The sequence below is a fragment of the Pseudorca crassidens genome, chromosome 12, assembly GCF_039906515.1.
Source record: "Pseudorca crassidens isolate mPseCra1 chromosome 12, mPseCra1.hap1, whole genome shotgun sequence".
Taxonomy (NCBI): domain Eukaryota; kingdom Metazoa; phylum Chordata; class Mammalia; order Artiodactyla; family Delphinidae; genus Pseudorca; species Pseudorca crassidens.
Window position 1 is genome coordinate 52,010,535 of NC_090307.1, and position 24,462 is coordinate 52,034,996.

Consider the following 24,462-nt stretch of genomic DNA (forward strand, 5'->3'; position numbering starts at 1 on the left):
AATCTGCCTTTGCTGATTTTTCCTGTTTGTTCGTTTGTCTTTTTTTTCCTTTTTTTTCCTTTTCCCTGTTTGTTTTTAATCAGAAGTTCTTTCAGTGTGATTTTTAATAGTATGGAATTTTAGAGTGAATAATTCCGCTCTGTTGATAAATATATTGATATTTGGAAACTGAAAAGGATTAAGCTTTATGGACCTACGATTTCATTACTTCTACCATGGAGAACTTTTGTCATGATCCCAAAAGGTTTTTTATTCAAACAAAAATTCCTGGGATAGTCATGAAAGGTACTGAAAGGTACCTGAAGGTACTGAAAGGTACTGAAAATGAAACTCTAAGCTGTACATCGTGACGATTTGATATTTATAGATGCTGTGAAAGCATTCCCCCAGCTAGGTAATTAACACATCCATCACCTCACATATTGATCTTTATGTGTGTGTGTGTGTGTGAGAACGTCTTAATATCCATTTGTATTATCTATGATGCTCCTGGCTCTTCAGTCCTTTGCATTGGCTCTTTCTTCTGCAATAGTTGAGGATTTTTGCACAACTTCATATTTAGGAAACAAGTATTTGCAACGGTAACATTAGGAATCTGGAGCACTCCATGGCCTTTCTGGGATCCTCCCCTGTTCCATCCACCCTCTGCAACTGAAACCGCACAACGCAGATGGGACTCAAACCCAACCAAAACCCAGATTGGGGCTTGAATCCTGTCGTTTAATTAAGATTGCACATGTGGTCTAATGGTCACGTGGACTTAATGAAGCTCAGATTCTTTATGTCTCAGCACAGAAGGAATTCAGGGAGAGGCAAAGTGGTAGGTAAGAAGTGGATTTATTTAGAGAGATACACATTCCATAGACAGAATGCGGTCTGTCTCAAAAGGCAAGAGCAGCCCTGGGAGAAACGCATGCCACATACAGAGTGTGGGCCATCTCAGAAGACAAGAGGCCCCGGAATATGGGGTGGTTAGTTTTTACGTGTTGGGTAATTTCACAGGCTGAGGAGTGGGAGGATTATTTCAACTATTTGGGGGAAGGGGCGGGGATTTCCAGGAATTGGGCCACGGCCCACTCTTTGGCCTTTTATCGGAAGCCTCAGAACTGTCAGGGTGCCTGTCAGTATGTCATTTAACGTGCTGATGTATTACAATGAGCGTATGACGAGGTTCAGCTCGAATCTTCCGCTATCTTGGACCAAATCGGTTCTAACCAGTTTTTGTCGTATTCTCAACAGCTATGTTACTCTTTTATTTTATTTTGTTTTATTTTAAGAGAGCTTGGGAATAAACTATTTTATTTTACTTATTTATTTATTTATTCTTTTTTTTTTTTTACCGTGCCCCGCGGCATGTGCACTGGAAGTGCAGAGTCCCAACCGCTGGACCGCTAGGAAAGTCCCCTTAAATGTTGTGCCCTGCCCCCTCTCTCCTCTTTCACAACCACAGAAGAGTTATGTCTCATCATTACCCCACACTGGGGCACCTACTCAGAGGAAAAGAGAACCCCGCAAATGCCAGGCTACTTGGAAACTGACAGCGATGCCTGCATTTCGGGATGCGCCTGCGCTTCAGATTACAGGGGTGAGAAGCTGAGGTCCTAATTTCATTATGAAGTGGTTTTGGTGCTGGAACTGGCTGAGCCTCACAAGTGGAGTCTACAGATTATTAGTACTAACAATAGAAAGAGCAGCTAACATTTGTTAAAGGATTGTTATGCGCTCAGCACTTTACATAGATAATCTCATGAAGTTTATATGCATTTTCTTATTTACCCCTGACAACAACCCTATGGAACAGGCACTATTATCATCATCATCTTGCAGCTAAGAAAACGGGCTTTGAGAGTGTTTTATTTATTTATTTGTTTATTTTAAGATTTGTTTATTGTAAGATTTATTTTATTTACTTTGGCTGCACCGGGTCTTAGTTGAGGCATGCAGGCTTCTTAGTTGCAGCATGCATGCAAGATCTATTTCCCCGACCAGGTATCGAACCCAGGCCCCCTGCATTGGGAGCAAGGAGTCTTATCCACTGGACCACCAGGGAAGTCCCAAGAGTGCTTTTAAAAAGAAACAACAGGACCCAAATGGAGTCAGTTGCCCCCAGAACAGCAAACCTAGGTTTAATTTCAATTTCAGCTACTCCTAGGAGTGTGAACTTTAAGCCCTCAATCTGGAATTACCACATCAGCACCTGTGAGGTAAACTGCATGATAGATCCCTGCCCTTCTCCCAAAGGAAGGTGACTTTGCCTGAAATACTGTAACCTTTTTTCTTTTTTATGACTTCCTTGTCCCACCCCCTTTCTACCTTTGAAAACCTTCCATTTTGTACAGCTCCTAAAGCTCCTTTCTACTTGCTAGGTGGGATGTTGCCCAATTCATGAATCCTTGATTTTTTGAGTTTTTTTTTTTGGCTGCCCTGCATGGCTTGAGGGATCTTAGTAAACCAACCAGGGATGGAACCCATGCCCCCTGCAGTGGAAGCGCAGAGTCCTAATCACTGGACCACCAGGGAATTCCCATGAATCCTTGAATAAAGCCAAATAGGTTTTCAAATGTACTCAGTTGAATTCTTTTTTTTAACAAGAAATAACCTCCCTATGCTATGAGGCCAATGCTAAACCCTCTGATCTTTGGGTTTTGCTTTTTTTAGTGGGGGAAAGGGGAGAGAATGGTGCCCAGATGGAGTCACGGTTATGGCATCAAGGCAGTGAGGGTGGAGAATATGGGACTTTTTTTGTTTTTAATATTTAGAGGTAGAGCTAATGATAATTAGGTGATTAATTGAAAAGAGAGGGTGAGGAAAGGAAAGAAGAGTTAGAAATTATACTAAGGTGTGTCAGGGGACCCTAAGACCACTCCCAGTTTTGGTGATTTGCTAGGAAGGCTCAAGAGGCTCATTGTATGGTCATATTCATGGCTAAGATTACAGCGAAATTGATAAATAGCAAAATTAGAAAAGGGAAAGGGAAATGAAATGGAGATACAGAGGAAACCAGGTTAAAGCTTCCAAGAGTCCTCTCCTCTAGGAAAGTCTTGTGACAACATTATGAAGTGTTATCTGCTGGGGAAGCTCATTAGAGACTCACTCGGGCTTTTAACTGGGAGCTAGTCACATAGGCACCCTCTGCCTTAGCATTTGCCAGAATTCCAGAAGGAAATCAGGCATTTAGCATAAACCACATTGTCTGTGTAGACAGCAGAGGCACCGTGAGCCATTATCGCTTAGGGAAAGTTTTCTATCAGTGCAGGGAACGATTTGCCAGTCAAGAGTCCAGATGCCAGCCAGCAGCCAACCTTGTAAGCAAGACTTTCTATAGACAGCAGTCTCAGGTCTGCTGTGCTAAGTCTTTCCCACATACGAGGTTTACATGGAGGATGGTGAAATTTTCTCTAGGAAATAAAGAACAGCAGGGTTGGGGTGGGGACAGAGGGCGAGGGAGTTTGGACACGTTCAATTTGAAGAATGTGTGAAATAGACTCCAGAAGGCAGTTGGAAATAGCAGCTTAATGTTTAGGACAAGACTCTTCCTGATCTGGGCATCATCTACGTAGAAGTGATGGTCGAAGTCATGGGACAAATGAGGTCCCCCAGAAAGACTCTGGTGAGAGGAAATAGCTGAGAAGGAAATTGGAAGGAAGAAGGGAATCAGCAAAGGAGAAGAGATGAAATGGACAGGAGTGGGAAGTGAAACGTGGATCAAGGGAGGAGAAAGTCTCAAGAAGAGGAGAGCAGGCAACAAACGCCATGAAGAAGTGTGGCCATGAAACACTAGGGCCGGCAAATTCCAGACCTCCTTTGCTGCACAGCCTTGCCCTTGGTGAGCTTGTTCAGTCGTCAAAGAACTCTGGCCCTGTGTTGGAGAGGAAAAGCACGGGGTCTGGTCAGGACCTGCCGCTAATGATAAATTAAATGGTTGACTTGAAATGATTCTAGTTCTGTTGGTAGAATTGTTTTTTGAAACCACTCCTAACACTTTCTAGGAATTGTTGGCAGCCATCAGAATGTACTACCTCTGCTTGTCACCAACAAGGAACTTTGTACGGGAGCTGTGTGGTGCCTGAGAGTTAATGTTTTACTACCTTCTTGGTAAAGTGCAAGATAATACACTTATCTATGCTGGTCAGTTGGTCTTAATTAGTGAGTTCTATCTCACTGTGAGAAGGTGCTAAAAAACGAGCATGTAGAACCATGCTGAGACCCAGCTATGTACAGACTCACACCGTGTGATGATGATTCGTGCCATTTTCCCTCATCAGCTCACACCCATGTACTTACATGTGCTTCAAAATACGGAGAAAATCAAAAACCAAAATCAAAACGAAATAAGACAAAAAATATGTTCTATGCTCTCTGGGCAAATTTAGAATAATTTATTTCACATTCCTCTGACTGAGAGACTGGCCTGTCTCTTTACTCTGTTTAACTTACCAAACACAATGAGAGAAGCCAGTAATACTAACTGAGGTGTTCTCTCCAAGCTCTCTGACTGTACTTAGTCCTCAGTTAAATAATTTATGCATTAGTGGGCCTGGAAAGTCTTAGAATCTTTTCCTGGTGACTTACCCTTATTTTTTGGCAATATTTTAAGATAATTTAAAAATATAAGTGAAGTCACATTTTAACAATTAAAGGAAGTTAAAGATCTTCAGGCTTTTTTTTTTTTTTTGACCACGCCTTGAGGTTTGCAGGATCTTAGCTCCCCAACCAGGCAGTGAAATCGCCGAATCCTAATCACTGGACTGCCAGGGGATTCCCAAGATCTTCAGTTTTTATTAGAAGCCTTTTCAGCTTTATCTCTGGCAACAGAAAGAATGACTTCTCCCATCGCTGGTCTCTTCTTCTCTCCCTCACTAGAATTTAACCCTCTAATTTTTAGGAAATGCTGTTTCTGTTCCTATTTCTCGCAGTTGAACTTTAAAGAATAGCCTTAGAAAAGTCTTCCGTTTACAAGTTAGACTCCCTATTTTAGGAAAGATAAGACCAAAAGCCACCCCAGATGAGGGAAACTGTATTATGTGACTGAATCCTCCAGATCAGGGAATGCCAAGTGAAAACCACTGACAGCCATGTTTCAAGGTATCCCCGTGCTAATAGCATCCTACGCGAGTGTAAGCTACACCGCAACCCATGACTGGATTCATCACCAATTCAAGTATCCTTAGTATGGTGAGTAATACTTTACCATAAGTCTGACCAAAAATAACCCATTCCTGAACCCTCAGAAACCACTGACACTGAAGTCATGAGTTGTGTCTGTAAGCTATTTTAAATGAAGATGTCTGTAAAATTTGGCTTGCTTAAGTATGGAGTTTTAAAACTCTATTGCAGAACCCAAAAGAACTGAGGGATTATTTCAAAGAAATGACCTGTACAAGAATGTTCATAGCAACTCTATCATAGCCCAAACTGGAAACAATCCAAATGTCTGCCATGGTATTTTTATACGATGGACTGTTACTGAGCAATAAAAAAAGATGAACTATTGCTATAAGTGATGTGGACGAATCTCACAGACATAGTGAAAGAAACCAGACACAAAAGAATATGACTCCATTTGCATGAAGTTCAGAGACAGTAAAAGCAATTTATGATGATAGAAGTCAGAATCGTGGCTGTCTTTTGGTTGGAGGAGGGGATGATATTGACTGGGAAAAGGCATGAGGGTCCTGAAAATGTTCTATAGGCTTCCTCTGGTTGATGGCTACATGGATCTGAGGTAACTAGCCTCCAAGAAGGTCCCCAATGCTCCCCTCCTCTGGAATTCTTGTCCCTGTATAGTCCCCCTCCTACATTGTATCAGGACTGTTCGGTGTGATCAGCAGATATGGCAAAAGTGATGGCATGCCACTGAGTTGAGGCTCTGTCTTGCTCTCTCTTGGATCACTCACTCTGGAGGAAGCCAGCTGCAAGTCTTGAGAACACACAACAGCCCTGTGGAGAAGCCCACACGGAGAGGAACTGAGGCCTCCTGCCAGCAGCATCTTGCAAGCAAATATTCCAGCTCCAGTCAAGCATTCAGATGATGTAGCCCAGCTGACATCTTGACCACAACCTCACAAGCCAAAACCACCCAGAACCACACTAATCCCTGGCTGACAGAAACTCTGATATAGTAAATGTTTCTTCTTGTAATCTACTACATTTTGGGATAATTGGTTATCAAGTAATAGATAATATAAGTATATTATATGTAAGAACTCATTGAACTGTACAGGCAAGTTTTATATACTTTATATATGGGTTATATATTAAGAAAAAAGAAAAAAGTCTATTACCAAAAAGAGGCTGTCAAAAACACTCAACCTGAAACTCCCTAGATGTTTGGCAGAAGTATTAACTCAAGGTCTCCTATATTTCACCAAAATGTGTTCGCAGTGTGTAGTCGGACAGAGGGAGACAGGTGTGAGCTGGTCACCTTCTCCTGTTCCCTGTGTTGAACTGGTCATCCTCCGACTGTCTACAGGTGGTGCTTTTAGAGTCAGCTCTAGCTGCTCTTCCTGGACCTTTTTGGGGGCTGTCTGTTAGCAAAATTTACAATGTCTACAAAAGTGGGGCCGACTTCTCCATTAAGCCCAGTAGGCCTAGTGCCTAGGGCCCCCGACACTTTCAAGGTCTCATAAAATGTTTTAACATCAATTTATTTTAAAATCAGAAGAAAAATATAAAAATATAATAATAATAAATATATAATAATGAAATCAGCTTGGATTATATCCATCTTCATACCAAATGCAGTTGTAAAATATAATTTTAAGTGTTTTTGTTTAAGGAGGGAGGGGCCCCCAAAGGCAAAAGCACTTAGAGCCAACAAAAGTCATAGCCCAGCCCTGAGCACGAGGAGGTGTGCTATGGACTGAACAGTGTCCTCCCCCAAATTTATATGTCTCCCTAACCCTCAAAGTAACTATTTAGAGACAGGGTTTTAGGAGGTACTGAAGGTCAAATAAGGTCATAAGGGTGTGACTTTAACCCGATAGGATTCCTTGACTTTCTACAAAGAGGAAGAGAGAGATTTCTCTCTCCACATACGTTCACCAAGGAAAGACCATGTGAACACACAATGAGGAAGCCAGCCATCTGCAAGCCAGCAAGCGGGGGCTTACCAGAAATAGAACTCACTGGCAGCTTGATCTTGACTTCTCTGTCTCCATAACCGTGGGTTATAAATTCCGGATGTTTAAGCCACCCAGTCCATGGTATTTTGTTACGGCAGCCTAAGCTGACTAATACAAGGAGGGAAAAGTGGAAAAAAAAAAAGAGCAAAGTGAAGACATGCTGAGTCCAACAGGAACGGTCTCAGGTATCACCAGATTAAGTCAGTAGTACCCCAAAGGCCCAGCTCTATCTTCATTTCCTATTATTGAATTTCAGCCTCCAAGTTAGAAACTAGGCAAGCTTGCCATCTGTGCAGAGGTTAGGCATTCTTTTTTCTTTGACCACTTGAATCACTGCCTACTTTGCAGGTTTCAAGTTAGCAGCAGCAGCAGCAAAAAAAAAAAAAAAGCTTCTATATTAGAAGAACTCAAAGTTATTTTATTGGAATAAAATTTTATTAACATGAATATCCTGCTCAAATCACATCCCTAGTCTAGAAAATGAGATGCAGTGGTTGCTTAGCCAATGAGGTAACCCAGGAGAATGAGGGTTAAAGAAGACTATGTTTTACGAAGAATATGTGATCATCTGCTGAATATTACTAAGAGGCCAAGTGAGGGGAGAACAAAGGAGTTGTCATTGATTTGGCAACACAAGAACCAGTGATGACTTTAAGAAGAGCAGGTGTCCATCTGATTGCTGAGGCTCTGGGGGGAGGTGGAGAGCCAGATCTTTACATCACTCCTTGCAGCAAAATAATTCCAGATGGATCAATATCTTCATGAAATCATTAAAACTCTAGAGGAAAACATGGAATAATTTTTTATAACCCTGTAAACTAGCAAATTAGTAAAAGTTTCTGCACTGCATTTGCTATATCAACAGGTGAATTTTCTTAATAAATAGTTTTTACAAATCAATATTAAAAAAACTAACAGAAAATGAAGAATACAGAAAAAGAAATTAAATTTATAAGTGTATAAGTGTATGAAAAGATTCTTAATCTCACTTATAATTAATAAAATACAAATTAAAGCATCATAATATTTTTTAAAATAAGAAACAAAATAATTAAAATCACAGATACTATTTTTCACCTAACAGAATGGCAAAGATAAGTGTTGGCAAAGAGGTGGAATCAAGTACTTCCATATGTTGTTAGCAAAGGTGTCAATTGCAATCTCTTTGGAGGGCAATTTGGCAATAATCAAAACTAAAATACACATTTCCTTTGATCCAACAATATATACATTTTTCCGACAGTTCTATTTGTACATGATTGTAAAGTTTTAGGTACAAGGATGTTCACTGCATCACTGTTTCCTGTAACAAAAGTTACAAACCAAACATAAAACAGGAGATTGATTAAATAAATTATGTAATGGATCAAAAACTATTAACAGACTATTTCTAGCCTTCCCCTTCCATCTGCTAGGTAAAAAGAAATTTGTTTTGGGTCAACGTTCTCATCTCTCTCCCTAAGGAAAATGTTCAATAGCTTTTAGACTTCTGTGATGCAATACCATGAGGAAAGCAGAGGGCACAGAAAGATGCAAAGCTTTGTGGAATCCAGACAAGCTCAGGAATGTGAGGAGGCATAAGAAAAAGAAAGGTGAATTTATACTATATTACTAGAGATATACAAACCCTTCCCATGTTTCAGAAATGCAATTTTGAGGCTTAAGTCATTTTGAAATACTTTTTGGTGGTGAACTCTATTTCACTGACTTAGGCACAGCTCTGAGATTGGCCTACAGTGCTAGCTTCAGAAATGTCATCATATACACACAATGAAATCCATAAAGCTAGTAAAAGTATTGAGGTGGAAAAGCATATTGCTAAATGTAAAAAAGTAAGCTGTAAACTGTATACCGTATGCTCCCACTTGTTTAAAAAGCCCATCCATATATTATTCACGTACATGTTTTCGAATACATAGGTGTTTTCTGGAGGATGTTTCTGCACATTTATAAAGATGCATACATGTAATAATTTCATTGACCCTCTTGTTTTGTCCTTTATTTTTATGCAATCAATGCTGAATGGGGTTTATAATGACAGTGGTATTGAGTATTATTTAAACAAAAAGTCTCTCTTAGGACCTCAACCATGTGTCAACTGAAATAAAAATGCACAATGTAGGACTTCCCTGGTGGCACAGTGGTAAAGAATCCACCTGCCAATGCAGGGGACACTGGAAGATCCCACATGCCACGGAGCAACTAAGCCCGTGAGCCACAACTACTGAGCCTGTGCTCTAGAGCCCTCGAGCCACAACTACAGAAGCCCACGCGCCTAGAGCCCATGCTCTGCAACAGGAGAAGTCACTGCAATGAGAAGCCCGCGCACCGCAATGAAGAGTAGCCACCCCCCCCCCGCCCCTTTAACCCCTGCTCACCGCAACTAGAGAAAGCCCATGGGCAGCAAAGAAGACCCAACACAGCCAAAAACAAATAAATCTATATTTTTTAAAAAACGCACAATGTAAATGTTGTGAGTCAAGTTTTATTTGGGGACCTTACTGAGGACCAGAGCCTGGGAGACAGCCTCTCAGAGAACTCTGAGAAACTGCTCCAAAGAGGTAAGGGAGGAACCAGGATGTATGTGAACTTTTCTGCTTGGAAAAAAACTTGTAATCAAGCATAAAAAGATCACTGCTAATCACAAAGAACGGACATTTCAAGTTAATGATTTTAGTGCTTTTCTAAGTAGGGGAAGATGAAAGAATCTAGGGTCTTTTTGAAATTTTTCCTTAGCTACGTATCTTAGCTACCTAGTGGTCAGTATATCCGATGCACAGAATACTTCCAGTTTTTCTCCATCCTGAATTCCCCTCAGGGTGCACACATTAGCAACTGCAGTGGTTAAAGGCTTAATCCTTGTAGAATTGCGATGGCAGGCAACTTTTTTTCTTTATGAGTGAAAACAATTTTCAGAGAAGAAGAAAATACACCATGATGTGACACAGATTATCCATAATGGTGGAATTATATATGACTTTTTTATTGTCTGTAAACTTTTGTGTATTTTCAAAGTTTCCACCATGAGCATGGATTACTTTATCAGCAAAACAAATTTCTCTTCAAAATATGATAGTTTATTTTTAAAATATATTCTAGCCTTTTGGATATTGTCAAAGCTGTACAAAAAAACAGAACCAGAAAAAAAATATATAGCTAAAAGATCTTTTAGTTACTATTTTGGTGAATAGTAGACAATTTGTTGGGTATCAAAATTTCTGCCCATCCCGGAAATGTTTCATGTGGTGTTTAAAATTACCTTTATTCAAGTCAATTATTTAGTAAAGGTTGTTTGTTTGTTTCCCCCATAAGGACTTTGCTAATATTGGAAGGGTAACTAACCCACCAGGATCCAGGGAATACATTACAGAGGTAGTTCTTGAATTGGAATGTGAATTGGAACCACCAGGAGGGCTTGTTAAACTAAAAAGGGCAGCTTCATCCGCTAGGCTTTCTGATTCGGTGGGTCCAGGGTGGGACCCATAATTTGCATTTCTAACAAATTCCCAGGTGGTGGTGCTGCCAGCTGGTTCAGTGACAACAATTTGAGTATCTCTGCATGAAGCATACTACCTTATCATCAGCGAGAGCACCAGGCGCCTGAGAGCAAGCAGATGCCTGAGGCCAGGGGGTCGTCATGGCTGAAGGTCCAGAGGGAATCCCTATAGTTTCAGTGCCCAGCCAGACAGGTGGACATTTCAGGGCTGAGGAGGTGGGGAGGCAAATTGGTAACTGAATCAGAGGCTTTGTAGAGTAGGGATGGGAATGTCACCTGCATCATGGTCCTACCTTCACTGGGTTTGTTTATTGCTACAGATGGATATTTAGTCTTTTCATTGTAAACTGGCTTCCACTGTGCGGAGAAGAGATACATACATTCATTTCCTTACCTTCAAAATGGAAATCACTGATGCTTCTGAGTGGTTTTAATAAGGGAAGGAAAATGTTACCAGAAATACATATAACAAAAATAAATGTAAAAAGATTATAATAAGTGTAAGACTTAAAAACGTAGACGCTTCTTTATCTTTGTTACTTCACTTCACCTAGAACTTAACGGACTCTGGTCCCACCTCTGGGTCAAACCTCCCCCCGGGCTGGTGGCGGGCTCTTCTGACGTCCGCACATTCCCTGCCACGCTTGGCTCCGCCAGCAGATGGTGCGGTTCTAGCGCTTTTCCAAAAGTGGGCTGAGAGGACAGAAAATAGAGATTGGGTAGCTCTGAGGCATCGTCCACAGCCACGCACTGCCCGTGGAGCTCTCGGATCACAACACTGTCAGGCCACTGCGTGGCGCCGCCCCCCGCTTTGCTAGAAGTGCCCAGGCATGGATTCCTTTTGGGTGACTGGGTTTGGAAGGAGAACTTGCTTAGGGTGCTAATTGGACCCGCTGAGAAGTGGGGTCTTAAGTGGGAAGATAGTCCGCACGCAATCCCATGTGCTAAAACCTCGCCCACCGTCTCCAATCGAGGAAAGACAAAAAGGGGAGAAAGGAGTTAAACCATCCAAACCACACGCCGTTGGGACAGCTCCAGAAGTATCCTTCCCGGATATGCTCAGGGGCCCGGGTCTGCGAGTCCCTGGCCTGAGGCTGCGCCCCCAAGCGCCGCAGGACGGAGAAGTGCCGAGCTGGGACTGGGGAGGGCGCTGTGGGATCCGGCGGTCGGGTCCCGACTAGCCCCGCCCCTGTCCCGCTCCCCACCCCGGGCCCGTCCAGCCCCAGGACAGGTCTAGGGCGGGTCCAGGCAGTGCCGGCAGCGGCCCCGCCCCAAAGTGGGAGGAGCCGACGACGCCATCGTCATTCCTGACCTGCGCGCGCAATCAGCTGCAGCTGGCGCTTGTTCCCTCCCTCAGGCGGCGCCAGACCACGACAGACTCGGACGCCGATCGGAGCCTGCCAGCCTACCCTCGCTGACGTCTGCAGCCCGGCGCCAGGGCAGCATGAGTGCGTGCGGCCCGGCCCTCGGCCTCCTCCTGCTGCTGCTCTGCCCGGCGCAGGTGAGCGGCCGCCGGCGACCCGGGCAGGCTGTGGGGGACGTGGTGAGGCCGCGAGGCGGGGAGGGCTGCGGGCTGTGCAGAGGCTCAGGCGCCCCCGGCCCCAGAGAGGACCAGCCGCGGGTCCAGCGGATCCCGGGGAAGTTGGTCTAGCGATGGAGCCCCTGGAGGTCCCCCCACAGCTCCCCGGTGCCTTTCTCCGGCCACGCGGTTTTCCCTGTGGTCTGGAAGACGGTGGCAGCTGGGGGCTGCTTATTTGACCTGTTTGGAGCTCCTTTCACCTGTGGTCACCTCGTTTCTGGATTTAGGGTATGGGGTGAAGGGAGGAGGAAGAACATGGGCGGAGAGGAAATAGGGTTCGTATTATTTAACCTGCCTTTCCCCCCTTAATGCTGCCAGAGGCACGCGGATTCTTTGTAAATGTGTTTAGAAGATCTGACCACTTTATTTCTTCTCCTCCTCCCCTAAAGGTGAAGGAGGGAGGGGAGATAAAGTTAGCAATCCGTCAGGCCCCAGATTGGAACAGCCCTAAGTACTTTACAGAAGGCAGCTTGGTCTTCTAAAGAGTGCAAGTTACTTCTTACCCACTCCCTTTACATCTCTAGAAGCTGAGGCCGACAGGTGCACGGGTTAATTGGATTTCGCCATACCAGCCGTGGAGAGGAGGGGCCTGGAACTCCCTGGGTCGGCTTTCCCCTGGTTTGGTAGAAGCCCTGGGCATGAGCGCCTCGCTGCTATTTGTGTGTCTACAGTTTTATCCTTTAAAACTGTGGGTGTCCGGAGGGATGTCTAAGGATTTCGTGCTGATTAAACCAGATCCGGATGGGAATCCCAGGTTCTCGTGCCCACTCATAGGTGTGTCAGTGATGAGGGGGCAGTGAGTCCCAGGGCAAGGCAGATCGAGGGGTTTCCTGCACCAGGAAAAGCTCTCCTGAGACGTCTGCATAGTTCTCAGCAGGGGGGTAGGTGTGGCTGACCGGGAAGGGCCTCCTGTGTGTGCGTGTGGGCGTCGCCAGGGGTGTGGGCTTGTGGAAGAGCACACACCTGGTGGGGAGGGGAGGCAGAGGAAAGCAGGTTTCGGGGAGGTGCTTTGGAATGGGGTCAACCGGTAGACCGCCTGCTAGCTCTGTGGCTTTGGGCTCATTACTCCTTCAAGCCTAACTTTTTCTGAAGATAAGCAATTCCTCATACAGTTATTGAGGTCCCTCCATGCATAATGATGTTTGGAGGGATCGCATCACTGTAGTAAAAACTCAAGAAATAGCAGCAGTTATTTGCTTTGAAAATACAGCTATTCAGTTTCCCGAGAGTTTTAGGTTAGGATCTAACAGGCAGGCTTCACATGGTTAAGTAGCTTTAATTTATCTCTGAAATCCTTTTACCTCAAGGTAGCAGCCAGGGCTGATGGTAAATGAGTGCCTCTCCTCCTAGGACTTTTGGGATAGGTCAGGGGTTGGTCACAAGTTTCTTGCAAGATGCCTGGAAGCCTTGAGAGGGTTTGCAAATATGAACTGGAGACCCTCGTGTTGATATTTTTAAGATTAGCTCCCTCATGTCTGCAGAGGCTTTCAGTACCTGCATTTCCTCACACCTGAGATGTGATGGGGGGGCGGGCGGTTCCTGCTTTTAGAATTCTCACCAGTGATAAGCAGCTCGTCTGGGTTGAGTCTGAGCACCAGTAAAGTTCTGTCACGGAATTGCAGACTAACTGTCCTTCACAAAGTCTGAAATACCTTTGTGGGGTGGGGGATTTTTGCTTTCCTTAACTTTTAAGTTTTACAGATGATGAAATCACATTACTAAGACTGCGTGGTTTTTAAACCTTGTGCTCATCCAAATAATGTGTGCAGTTTTGAGAAGTAGTACGCATCTCTCCTGACTGTAATATTTATAAGCTTTTTCTTGAGGGACTTGCACCATAATGAGGCCTGGGTAGGAATTAAGCCATTAAAACTGCTTTTCCTGAGGAGATGGGGAATGGGTTAATCTTTCAGCCTGAGAGCATTGAAGAATAACTTTCTGAAATTGGAGCGAATGTGGGTAATCTTCCCCAGTCTCTCCCATTCCTTGATTGATGCTGTGATCAGTTATTTTACTAACATAAGTAATCAAGGGAAAATGAGGCTTTTTATTATTAGCAAGTGGGCAGAAAGAAAACGCCTTGCTGAATAGGTCTTTGTATTCCTTCAGTGTTTGTCATATTACCCAGAACAAAGAATCCTCTTTCCTGGGTAACCCTTCCCCTCCCTCCACTCCTCCTAAAAGGGGTGCTTTCAGGGGTGTGTTACAGATGACACATTACCTGTGCGGAAGCCTGGAGTGGGCCGTCTCTAACCTGATCTCAGGTGCCTCGTCTGCTCTTTCACCCACAGATCTGTGAAGGGCACCAGCTCTCCAGCCAAATAAACTACTTGCTGTCAAAACCCTGCCCATCTTCCAAGGCCCAGTTCAAAAGCATCTTCATCTGTGACATTGTTATTCTGTTCCCCCAACTAGAATGCCTTCACTCTGAAGTTCTCAATCTTTGTTTAAACTGCTCCAGCAGCAGCAGCGTTTACGGCCTGGCACAAGACTTGGAGCTAAAAGACCTGGTGTGGGTCTTGACTCTTCCTCTTACCAGGAGTGATCTTGGGCAAAGGCAGTCTCCTCCTCTGTAAAATGGGGTTAACAGCTTCACCTACTCCTCAGGGTGCTTGTGGAAAGACAGAGAAATATTGTTTGAATGAACTGCCGTGCTGCAGGCTCCTTGAGGGCAAGAACTATATTTACCATCTCCAGCAGGGCCTGAATCAACAAATCATTGGCCTTCATGGATTTGGGTGAGGGGATAAGATCGGTGAGGCATTCCGAGGCTACTAGAGATCAGAATTGGATTTGCCTTTGTTGTCTCCGTGATTGCAAAGATCAACGGTGGCCCGACAGGCTTTCCTTTGCTTGGAACATGCTTGTTATTTTCAGTCTTTAGAATATTTGCTTTGGCAAGAAAACTTTAAAACACACACACACACACACACATACACACACACCCAAAAAACCCCTGCTCTCTCTGATGCAAGTGTGCTCTTGGGGGATTTGTGAGGGAATCTTTAGAATTGGGCCACGGAGGAACTCAAATGACCGTCATTCAGTAATTTCATAAATGTGAAGTGAGTGCAATGTAGGATACACTAGTAGATCGAAAGAATCACCTAGGCAGAAAGTGGTCTGTCTACAAACTGTAAAGTGCTATGTAAAAGTTAGTAGTTACTATCCCTGTCTTGTTCATAGTTGATGGGAGGACGAGTGGATACACAAAAAAATTACAATGCAAAGAAAAGTGTGCTCTAATAAAGGGACAGAATGTGATGGGGAGTCCATTTTTGAGCTGAGTGTTGGAGGGTGAATTAATGCTTACTGGGCAGATGAAAGGAAAACTGGAGAAAATAGGGGGGAAAGTTACCCAATTGTTACTAAAAACCATTAAACTGTACACTTCAATGGTGAATTTATGGTATGTAAATTATCTCAATATTTTTAAATGGCATCCTGGATTACAAGAGACTAAGGAAAAAGGAATTACCTAATTTTTGCATAGTACTCCATTGCGATGACACCTTTGGTCTTGTTTTAACCTCCCAAGACTCCTTAAGATAGGTGTGATGCTGTTTTTCCTGTTTTACAGATGTGGATATTAAGGCTGAAGTTTGTCTCAAGGTCATAGTTGGTAAATGGCAGACTGGGGCTTGAGCCACTGTCTTCTGACTTCCGGGCTCTGCTTTATTCAAATTCAGAATATTGCTGCCAGGTTATTCATATTTAGCAAGCTCTGTTGAATGGGTGTTTAGCAGATGTTCTACTTGGCCAGTAACGTTCAAGGCATGTTGCTGGCTCCAGTGTGGCTTCTCCAAAGGCCTGTGATAGATCAGGGGTGGATTTAGCCTACTGGCCTGACCCTTGGTTCAGTTGTCACGTTGTGTGAACATTCCTTAGGAAAACACCTGCGGACAGTATACACCCCCATCCACTTTCATGGTTTTGATTTAGCCTTGTGGCTTTTGGATTATTTTTCAAACTTGTAAGTGCGGGAGCTCAGAAATGTCTAAGACTAACTAATAGTGTGACCTTGGGCAAGTTAGTTAAACTGCAAGCTGGAGGGGTTATCTGTAAAGTGAAGATTGGCTGAGCCCATCTAACTCGAAAAATATATCTAAAATACCCATCTAAAGGCGTTCCTGGTGCTCACACAAATTATCCTTTGTTATGTGGATATGTCTACCCCAGGTTGGCTATAAAACAGAGTTCCAGAGAATTCCGTCAATAAAAGTCAGAGTAGACCAGCCTCCACCCCAAATGTCCTGTCATATTTGTTTGGTCTGCATACCTGACCCCAAAGGACACAGTAGGCAGCTTAATCTCTGGACAGGATTCTCTGGGCCACCGCCTCCTGGGTTATCCTGACTGGCCAGGCCAGCCCCTCAGCTCCACCCCTCGCCAGAGCTGCAGCTGGGTGTGTCTCCAGGTTCCATCGTGAGCTTTACTCATCCAGGACAGCAACAGAGGTGAGGGGCCCAGGCCCTGCACTGCATCTGCATGGGATGGCCAGGTACAGGCCTGGGGCTGAGGACAGTCACTGGTCCTGAGAAAGTGAGTCAGGACTTGACAGCTGCCTAGAGTTGTATGTAAATGGTAGTCATTAGTCCTGCAGCTGAACAAGGCTGTGTGGAAAGAGGGACACCTGTGTAGGATGATAGTGGAGGGGACAGCCCATCCCTAGCACATTGTCACAATCTAAGGATACGTCCATGTACAAACTGAGCTGAAGTTTGAACAGTGCAGCAGCTGGTGGGGTGGGTATGGAGGTGAATAGGAGGGAGAATGCTTAACTTGGCATTCAAAATCTTGTTTCTCATTACTGGTTTTCTCACTTATGAGCCATGTGACCTCAGAGAATCCTCTCTGAGCTCCAGTTTCCTTACCTGTAAAATTCTGTGATACTACTATTCCATGGGGTGTCTGAGAAATAAACGAGGCAATGAGGGAGAAATCACTCAACTTTGTGCCTGGCACTCAGTTGATGTTCATTAAGCATTTGAACATGAGTTAATATTCACCCTGGAGTATAGAATTCTGTTGCTGATGTTCAGAGCTTCTCCATGTGATAAGATGTGCTTTCAGGGAGCTCCCAATTAGAGTCTGTTTAGCAGCTGCTAGAGTTGCTGACACGTAACAGAAGGGGCTTTTTTTTTTTAACTTTCCTGAACTATTCCTATTATTATTGAAAGATGCTTCCCTGTGCAGTCATATATCCAATAATTAAACTCTAGAGCATGTTGTGAAATAACCATGTGGCCTAACCTTTAAAAGCAGAGATAGCCTAGGCTTGTCACTACTAAATTCTGGGTTAAAGCCAAAGCAACTTCTTACATAATCCAGTCAAGCTCCTTTAACTCATCTTGTACGTTTTGACAGTTTCTGAATGAGTGAACACTGGATGAGATACTATAGAAAATTTCAAAGGAAGTATAACACCTGGGCTCTGCCCTTTAGGATTCTGTGGCCTCACAGGGCATTCGAGACCTAGGCAAGAAAATACTCTTGCAACTTCTGCCTTCATGAACAACTTTGTGATACTCATAAATTCTCCTTGATCTTAGAGCAGGAGCCAGCAAATTATGACCTGGCTAGAGCCTGTAGCTGTGGATAGTTTTCTTGGGACACACCCACGCCCATCTTTTACCCATTGTCTGTGGATACTTTTGAGCTACAGCAGACAAGGTTGAGTATGTAGCACAGAGACCTTAGGGCCCACAAACCTATCATATTTAATATTTGGTCCTCTAAGGAAAAGTTTATCCACTGTGTCCTGGTGGATCCCCAGGGGAGCTTGTGGAATGTAAGTCACAGAGAAATGGTTCGCCTGAGCTCTGGGTGCAGGACACCTGCTGACTCAAGCAGTGAGGATGGATGCCCGTGAGCACCAGCCAGGTGCTGCCTGGGGCCAACCTGCCTCTGCCCCAGGACAGCTCACCCGACGGGGGAGCACCATGACCAGATCCAGGTGATAGGAGTCAGAGTTAAATTTAGTGGAGGCAGTGAGTCTTGGGTAAGGCTTGTAAACGGGGAGGCCGTTCCGAGATGGGGGTGGACTGAAATGTGTGGAGAAAACAAGGGAGGGCAGACAAGGGCTGGAGTCCGGCCTTGGGGACCCCGAGAAATAAATGTAGAGGCAGTTCAGGTAGAGTCAACAGTCAGTCACGGAAGGTAGTAGAGATTATGTAAGAGTTACTGCATTTGTGTGTGTTTACGTGGATATATCTCTACAGGTTTGCCTGTGGGAGGGAATTGAAAGCCCGGAAGACCTAGATCTAATAAGTTAGCATTGGTTAAACCTGAGGAATGGGGTGGCAGTGGAGAGGTAAGGGGGAGCTTCCAATGTTATCGCATATACACCTGTAATGTTTGAATATTTGTGATGGGTGGGTGCTCTGTAATTAAGGAAAATAAAATCTACACTCATTTAACATTTTAGGAATCAGTAAAATGTTTAAATGCTTAAATAAGACAGTTCTTGTGGTCATGAATAGCTCTGTAAGACTGGTCAGTGCCCATGAGATGAACTGTGAAGAATCATCATTCTTTGAACTTGTCCCCCACTGACCCCAAGTGGAGCTTTGACAACACCTGTTATTAGAGACTCTGGCTGTGTCGCATGACGCTCAGACCCATGGTGTTTCAACTGACGGTCACCCTTCTCTGTTTAATCTCAGTGTAACCGAGAACGTGCTGTCTGCAGTCCTTGCCACTGGGCTTTTCTCTTACATGGTGAAGGGCATCCGAGCTCATGTATTGTGATAAAATACACATAAAATCGACCATTTTAAGTTAAAGTACAGTTCAGGGACATTAGGTACAACACATGTTGTGCAACTACCACCGTCCATCTCTAGAGCTGAGCTCACGTGCCGTCTGGTGCCCTTTGGGCTCTGTCAGACCTCCAGCCTTGGTGGGTTTATTTCAGTATCGGGCAGGATATGTCCTTCCCCAGGTGAGTATCATTGATGTGAAGTCAGCACCAGTTGTTCTTGTATCAGAGCAAAGGCAGCTTTCACCCAGACACCTTGCTTCCCTGAGAAAGGAAGTACGTGGCCTGTACCTGAGCCCTTGATTGCTCGGCGTGCCCTTAGTCTTGGTGTCGGCTTGTGCTGCCCTGACATTCCAGGACATCTCCCAGGGATCTTGAGGTGAGCCGTTGTCTTCGTTGATAAAGTCCGACCGCTGGGCCGTGGCACTTTGGAGCCTGGAAACCCCAGTTGTTCGGATGTCAGCTGGGTTCTTGACGGGCTGCATAGATGAGCTCAGCCTAGTCAGTGGTCCGCTGAGGAGTGACCCTCGTGCAGCATAAGGAGTAAGAGCTCCAGCTTCCAAACCAGCCAGGCCTTGGGTCGGGTCTGGCTCTGCCGTTCTCAGATGTGGCCTCAGATGGGTCACTTTACCTGTGTAACCCTCAGTTTCCTCATATGTGAAATGGTGTTATTTTAGTGGCAGCCTCACAGATCTGCTGCGGGATTGAGGTGACAGGGGCACCCTTATCCAGTGCCTGGGTGCCGTGGGCGTGGTGTACCCCCATGGGAGCAGACCACGTGGTGGGAGGTGATGAGGTGGACAGAGGATGGCTGTGGGCTCGCAGGGAAGGGGTTGGGGGGGAAGGGGTGAGGGAGGCTGCACCGGCGAGGCTTCCTGGGAGGTTGGTGGGAAAGGTACCTGGGCCTGAGCCCCTGATGAAGAGGGCCTGGCGATGGAGGAAAGACTGGTTTCCTTTTGAGCACCTGGGCTGTGCAGCAGGCGGTTGGAGGTGCAGCTGGAGAGGAGTTGGGGGTGGTCTGACTGAGCGGGAGGGTGAAATGGAGCAGCTTCATGGGCAGGAGCAGGTGAAGGGACCAAAACAGAGATGAGGTTGAACACGTGGGTGAGGAGGAAGCCAGGTGGTGGAGGTCCCCAGGGGCCTCGGCACCAGCGGGGCCTGCGGTTGAAGGAGATGCTCGGGTTTCAGCTGTAGGTGAGCCGAGGGGAGTCGGGGAGAGAGACTCGAGGTGGGGAAGAGGCCTCCCCACCTGTGCAGCCGTGTGAGTGAGTGCACAGGCACACCGGCCTGCACAAGGGATGGATGATGGACCCCCTTGAGGGAGGACCTTAATTATAGGGTTGATTATATCTTATTGAGAGTCTGTTTCTGGAACTAGAATGTTCTGGTTTGAATCCTGGCTCTGCTGCTTTGGGACAAGTTATTTAGCCTCTCTGCCTCTGTTTGCTCATCTGTAAATTGGGCATAATAGCACCTCCCAGGACTTCCCTGGCGGTCCAGTGGTTAAGACTCTGCGCTTCCACTGCAGGGAGTACGGGTTCCATCCCTGGTCGGGGAACTAGGATCACGCATGCCGTGCGGTGTGGCCAAAAAAAAAAACTTCCCTCGTGCATTTGTTGTAAGGATTCATTGGGTTAATATGTAAGAACAGTTAAAACAGTGCCTGGCACCCAGCGAGTGGCCTGTGAGTACCTTTGGGCCCCGCCGGTTCATGCTTCTTTAGGTAGGTGACTTGGGAAAGCAAACCTAAGAACAGTGACTCAAGCCCAGTTTTTTCCTGGCCCCAAAGAAACCACGAGCAGTTTATTTTCTTCAGGTCTTTGGATCCTCTTTGGTGAGGTCCCAAACAGTTGGAAGACATTAAGAATAATTCCTTACGTTTGAGTGGTAGTGCTTTCTAGTTTCCTAAGCACTTCCTCCTTTATTCCCGCATTCAGTGTTCACACCAGAACTGTGACGTAAGCGGGGTTTTGAGTGCAGTTCACAGGTGGGAGACTCCTGCTCTTCTCAGCCAGGTTACCTGCTCCAGGTGCAGCCAGGCTCAACATTTATTGAGGAACCCAGGACTCCTGATCTCCCGCCCCTCAAGCTCAACCCTCAGCCCTTCCTCCCTACCCCACGCCCCGCCCCATCTCTTCTATTTGGTGGGTGGAAACAACTTTGCTTTGAAACGAATGGTGTAGATTATAAAGGATGATCTTGTAAATAGGGACCAAACAGCATTGGGTCATCTTTATTTTCCCGTAGAGTGCTAAGTGCTGAGGAAGGGGAACTTAGACTCCAGATGTCCGTCCTGTTAGTCATGCCAGAGTTGCGTTTTTATGACTGGATTCCTGCCACTCCTGTGGGTGACGTGCCAGAGTGCCCCCTGGCCGGGACCTGCTTGCCCTGTTGGTCTGTTGAGAATTCTGTGAGGGGGAGTCCAAGGGACGCGTCCCTTGTGTGTAAATTACGGGTCAGTATCAGCAGTTGTCACCCCTCCTTAGCTTATTTGCCTTTTCAAACTTCAGTAGATGGATAATGACCTTTTAGTGGGAAACCCAGAGTTTTGGAAAGGGCAGTACTTTCTCTAGATTCGCTAGGTTTATGGACATAATTATGAGTCTTCTTATATAGAAATGGTGGAATTTTGCAACTTCTTGCCAGAGGTTTGGGATGTGGTGTTGTTAAATGCTTGTTGCTTCCTCATTTGTATAATTTCCCTTCCTTGTGGCCTAAACATATGACTTTTAATGAAACAAGATGGGGTAAGTCATAATTTCTGTTTTAAAAAATCTGAAGAATGAATTCAGAGACAAGTCATTTGGGCCCTTAGATTTCCTCTCAACACCCCTCAACCTCCTGCCTGTTTTTCCTTTCATGTTTTCAAGGCCTGTTGTGGGATTTGTGTCTTGATGCCGGCGACCAACACAGCCCAGCTTAACTCCTTGCAGTGTGCGGCCCACGTGCCACTGCCCCTGGAGAGAATTCACTCTCTTGCTTCTATGCCGATTTTTTTAAAATGACTTTTCCAACAGGTATCTTGGGATCCATGGTTACTTCTCAACAGTCCCTGTTTCCCTACACGATAGCTGATTGCAGGGTCATGCCGGCCGTGACCCTGGCCAGCTTGGTGGAGCTCGGTGGCCTTGCTGATGGGATGAGTCACATGGTGCCCTCCTCCCCCCAACCCCACCGTGTGACTCACGTGGGGAATAGGAGTGGCTCTTGAGAAATCTTTACACAAGAGGTTTTATGTTTTTAAGATTCTGAGGGGATTTTCCTTAAAGTGAGCACATTTCTTGCCTTTTACTTAAATCTCGAGGACAAGGTATTCATTCTTCTCCTCCTTACGGTCTTTTCTTCACATTACTCATGGTGTGCTGATATTAATTAACCTTAACAGATACGCAAATGATCTTTCATTATTTAGACCTGACACAGTTCCTTATACAGATGTGCAAAAATAGAGCCTTAGTAATCACAGACTCACATACTATCTTGCTTTCTTCTACACTGATTGTTAGTGACTCTTATGTGGAACTGTAGCTTCCTCTTATTAATAAATAATAAGGAAGTAGAAATCATGTAAATAAGGAATTTCTGTTACCTCCTTCGCTGACTGACTTGACAAGTCCATTTTGGTCTATTTTAATTAATATTTGTCAAAATGTTAAACTAACCAGTGCCTCTTGCTGTTACTTGGCTTTGCAGGTAACCTTGGAAGCTTCTGTGAATGGGGCTTGAGTGGGTGCCCTTTGCTGTTGAACTTTGTGTTATCCCTGAGGCCCTAATGAAGCGAGTTTTGGGTTGACTTTTGTAGGTATTTTCACAGTCCTGTGTTTGGTATGGAGAATGTGGAATTGCATCTGGAGATAAGAGGTACAATTGCAGATATTCTGGGCTACCAAAGCCGTTGCCAGAGGACGGCTATGACCTGGTGCAGGTGAGTTAGTTGTCTTGGGCGTTGGGAACACAAAATGCTAATCAGAGATCCTCTGCAATTATACCTTAAATATTACCGTGGGGTGGGGATAGAGATGAAATGAATGGGCTTTTCTCATCCCAAACTCTTATCTGTAGCACAAAGAAGATAACATAACTCCAGAGGCGTGATTTTGGGGGGCTTACTATACCTTGCTCATAAAGTTTCCCATTATCAGGTTCCTACTTAGGGACTGATCTTGGTACCTCAGATGTTGCTTTAGCAGCTTCTTCAAAATACACTCAAAGTTAACTCTTCTTGTTCCTAGATTTCAGGACTTGAGTGGACGAGGCTGCTAAGTGGCTGTGACTCCCTTGTTCTCTGTTCACTTTAGTGATTCCTCCGGTTTCCACCAAGAGCCTATGAACTTTGGCTGCTACCAGGAATCTGTTTCCTGTTGTCTCTTTCACCATCCCTGATACACAGGGATATTAGAAAAGAACTGGAAATATCCAGGTGGAAAGACTGGTCCTAGAGGCTACAGTTGACACGATAGCGGGTCACCTGGATTTACTCCTTTCATCAGAATTATTAAAGGCATTTGACATTCCCTGGAGTGCTGATGGAAAGAGTAAATAGCATTCTGGTTAAACTTAACCAAATAACCTAAAAAGAGGTAAAATGATTGTCAAGGGAGGAAAGTGAGCTTCCCAATTAGAAAAATAAAATAAAATGCCTCTACTGCCTCTACTTCTGTGAATCCTTAGTTATAAACAGTAAATATGATAGCCTTTTAAAAGAATTCTGCAAGCACTTTGCATATAGGTGTCTCACCCTTGTGTACCTAAAAAGGGCGATATGAATAAAATGGTCTTATATTTGAGGAATGCTTGTCCTTATTTAACTGTGCTCCTCTGATGTCCGTGCTTTCTCACCCAAAAGGAACTCTGTCCAGGGTTCTTCTTCGGCAACGTCAGTCTTTGCTGTGATGTTCAGCAGCTTCGGACACTGAAAGACAACCTGCAGCTGCCTCTGCAGTTTCTGTCCAGGTGGGTTGACCGCCAGGCATGCAGGAAAAATAGGTTTAAAAGTTAGCTCTTGTTTTAGGAATGCTATCTTATGACTTCTCAGAAATAAACAGTAACTTCTGATAAAGTAATAATTATCAGACTCAGTTCTCTCTTTACATTCAGAGTTGCTACTTGGTTTTCCTCTGAGATGTCTTCATCCCAAAGGGGACCTGCACTGGGGTCTGGGTCCCTTCAGACTTGAGCCTCTTCGTGCTCTGGGGAAGAGAGGTGTTCCTGCCCATTTCTCTGACCTGAGACCCTCCTCCGTGCAGTCCTCTGCATTGCCTCCCTCCCCTGCTTTGTGCGTGGTTCTCTCTTCCTATGGTGACCCAGGCCTCATAGAGCCGGCCTTTGGTAACTGCTCAAAGCTTGTTTTGGCAGAGTCGGCTGGTTTTGTCAAAATTAGTTTGCCATCCAGTGTGTTCTGTGTGACCGGGGCAGTGAAAAGGGCTTCGTAATACGTGTTCTCTAAGCTTACCCAGCAGTTCTCGAATGTGCAGAAGAACCAACTGGTGGTGGTCTTTAGATC

At 45.0% G+C, this 24,462-nt stretch overlaps 1 protein-coding gene across 3 annotated transcripts in view; it reads left to right on the forward strand.

Annotated features, from left to right (window-relative positions):
- The first annotated feature begins 11,912 nt into the window (after positions 1–11,912).
- The window catches only part of NPC1 (NPC intracellular cholesterol transporter 1), a 47,755-nt gene continuing 35,205 nt past the window's right edge, over positions 11,913–24,462 (forward strand). For 2 of the 3 annotated variants that reach the window (XM_067699505.1, XM_067699506.1), the window contains exons 1-3: positions 11,913–12,121; positions 22,762–22,884; positions 23,806–23,912. In XM_067699505.1, the coding sequence (XP_067555606.1) occupies positions 12,065–12,121; positions 22,762–22,884; positions 23,806–23,912 (287 nt within the window). In that variant the 5' untranslated portion in view covers positions 11,913–12,064. The remainder of the gene's footprint in view (positions 12,122–22,761; positions 22,885–23,805; positions 23,913–24,462) is intronic. The other variant, XM_067699504.1, reaches the window with a different exon arrangement.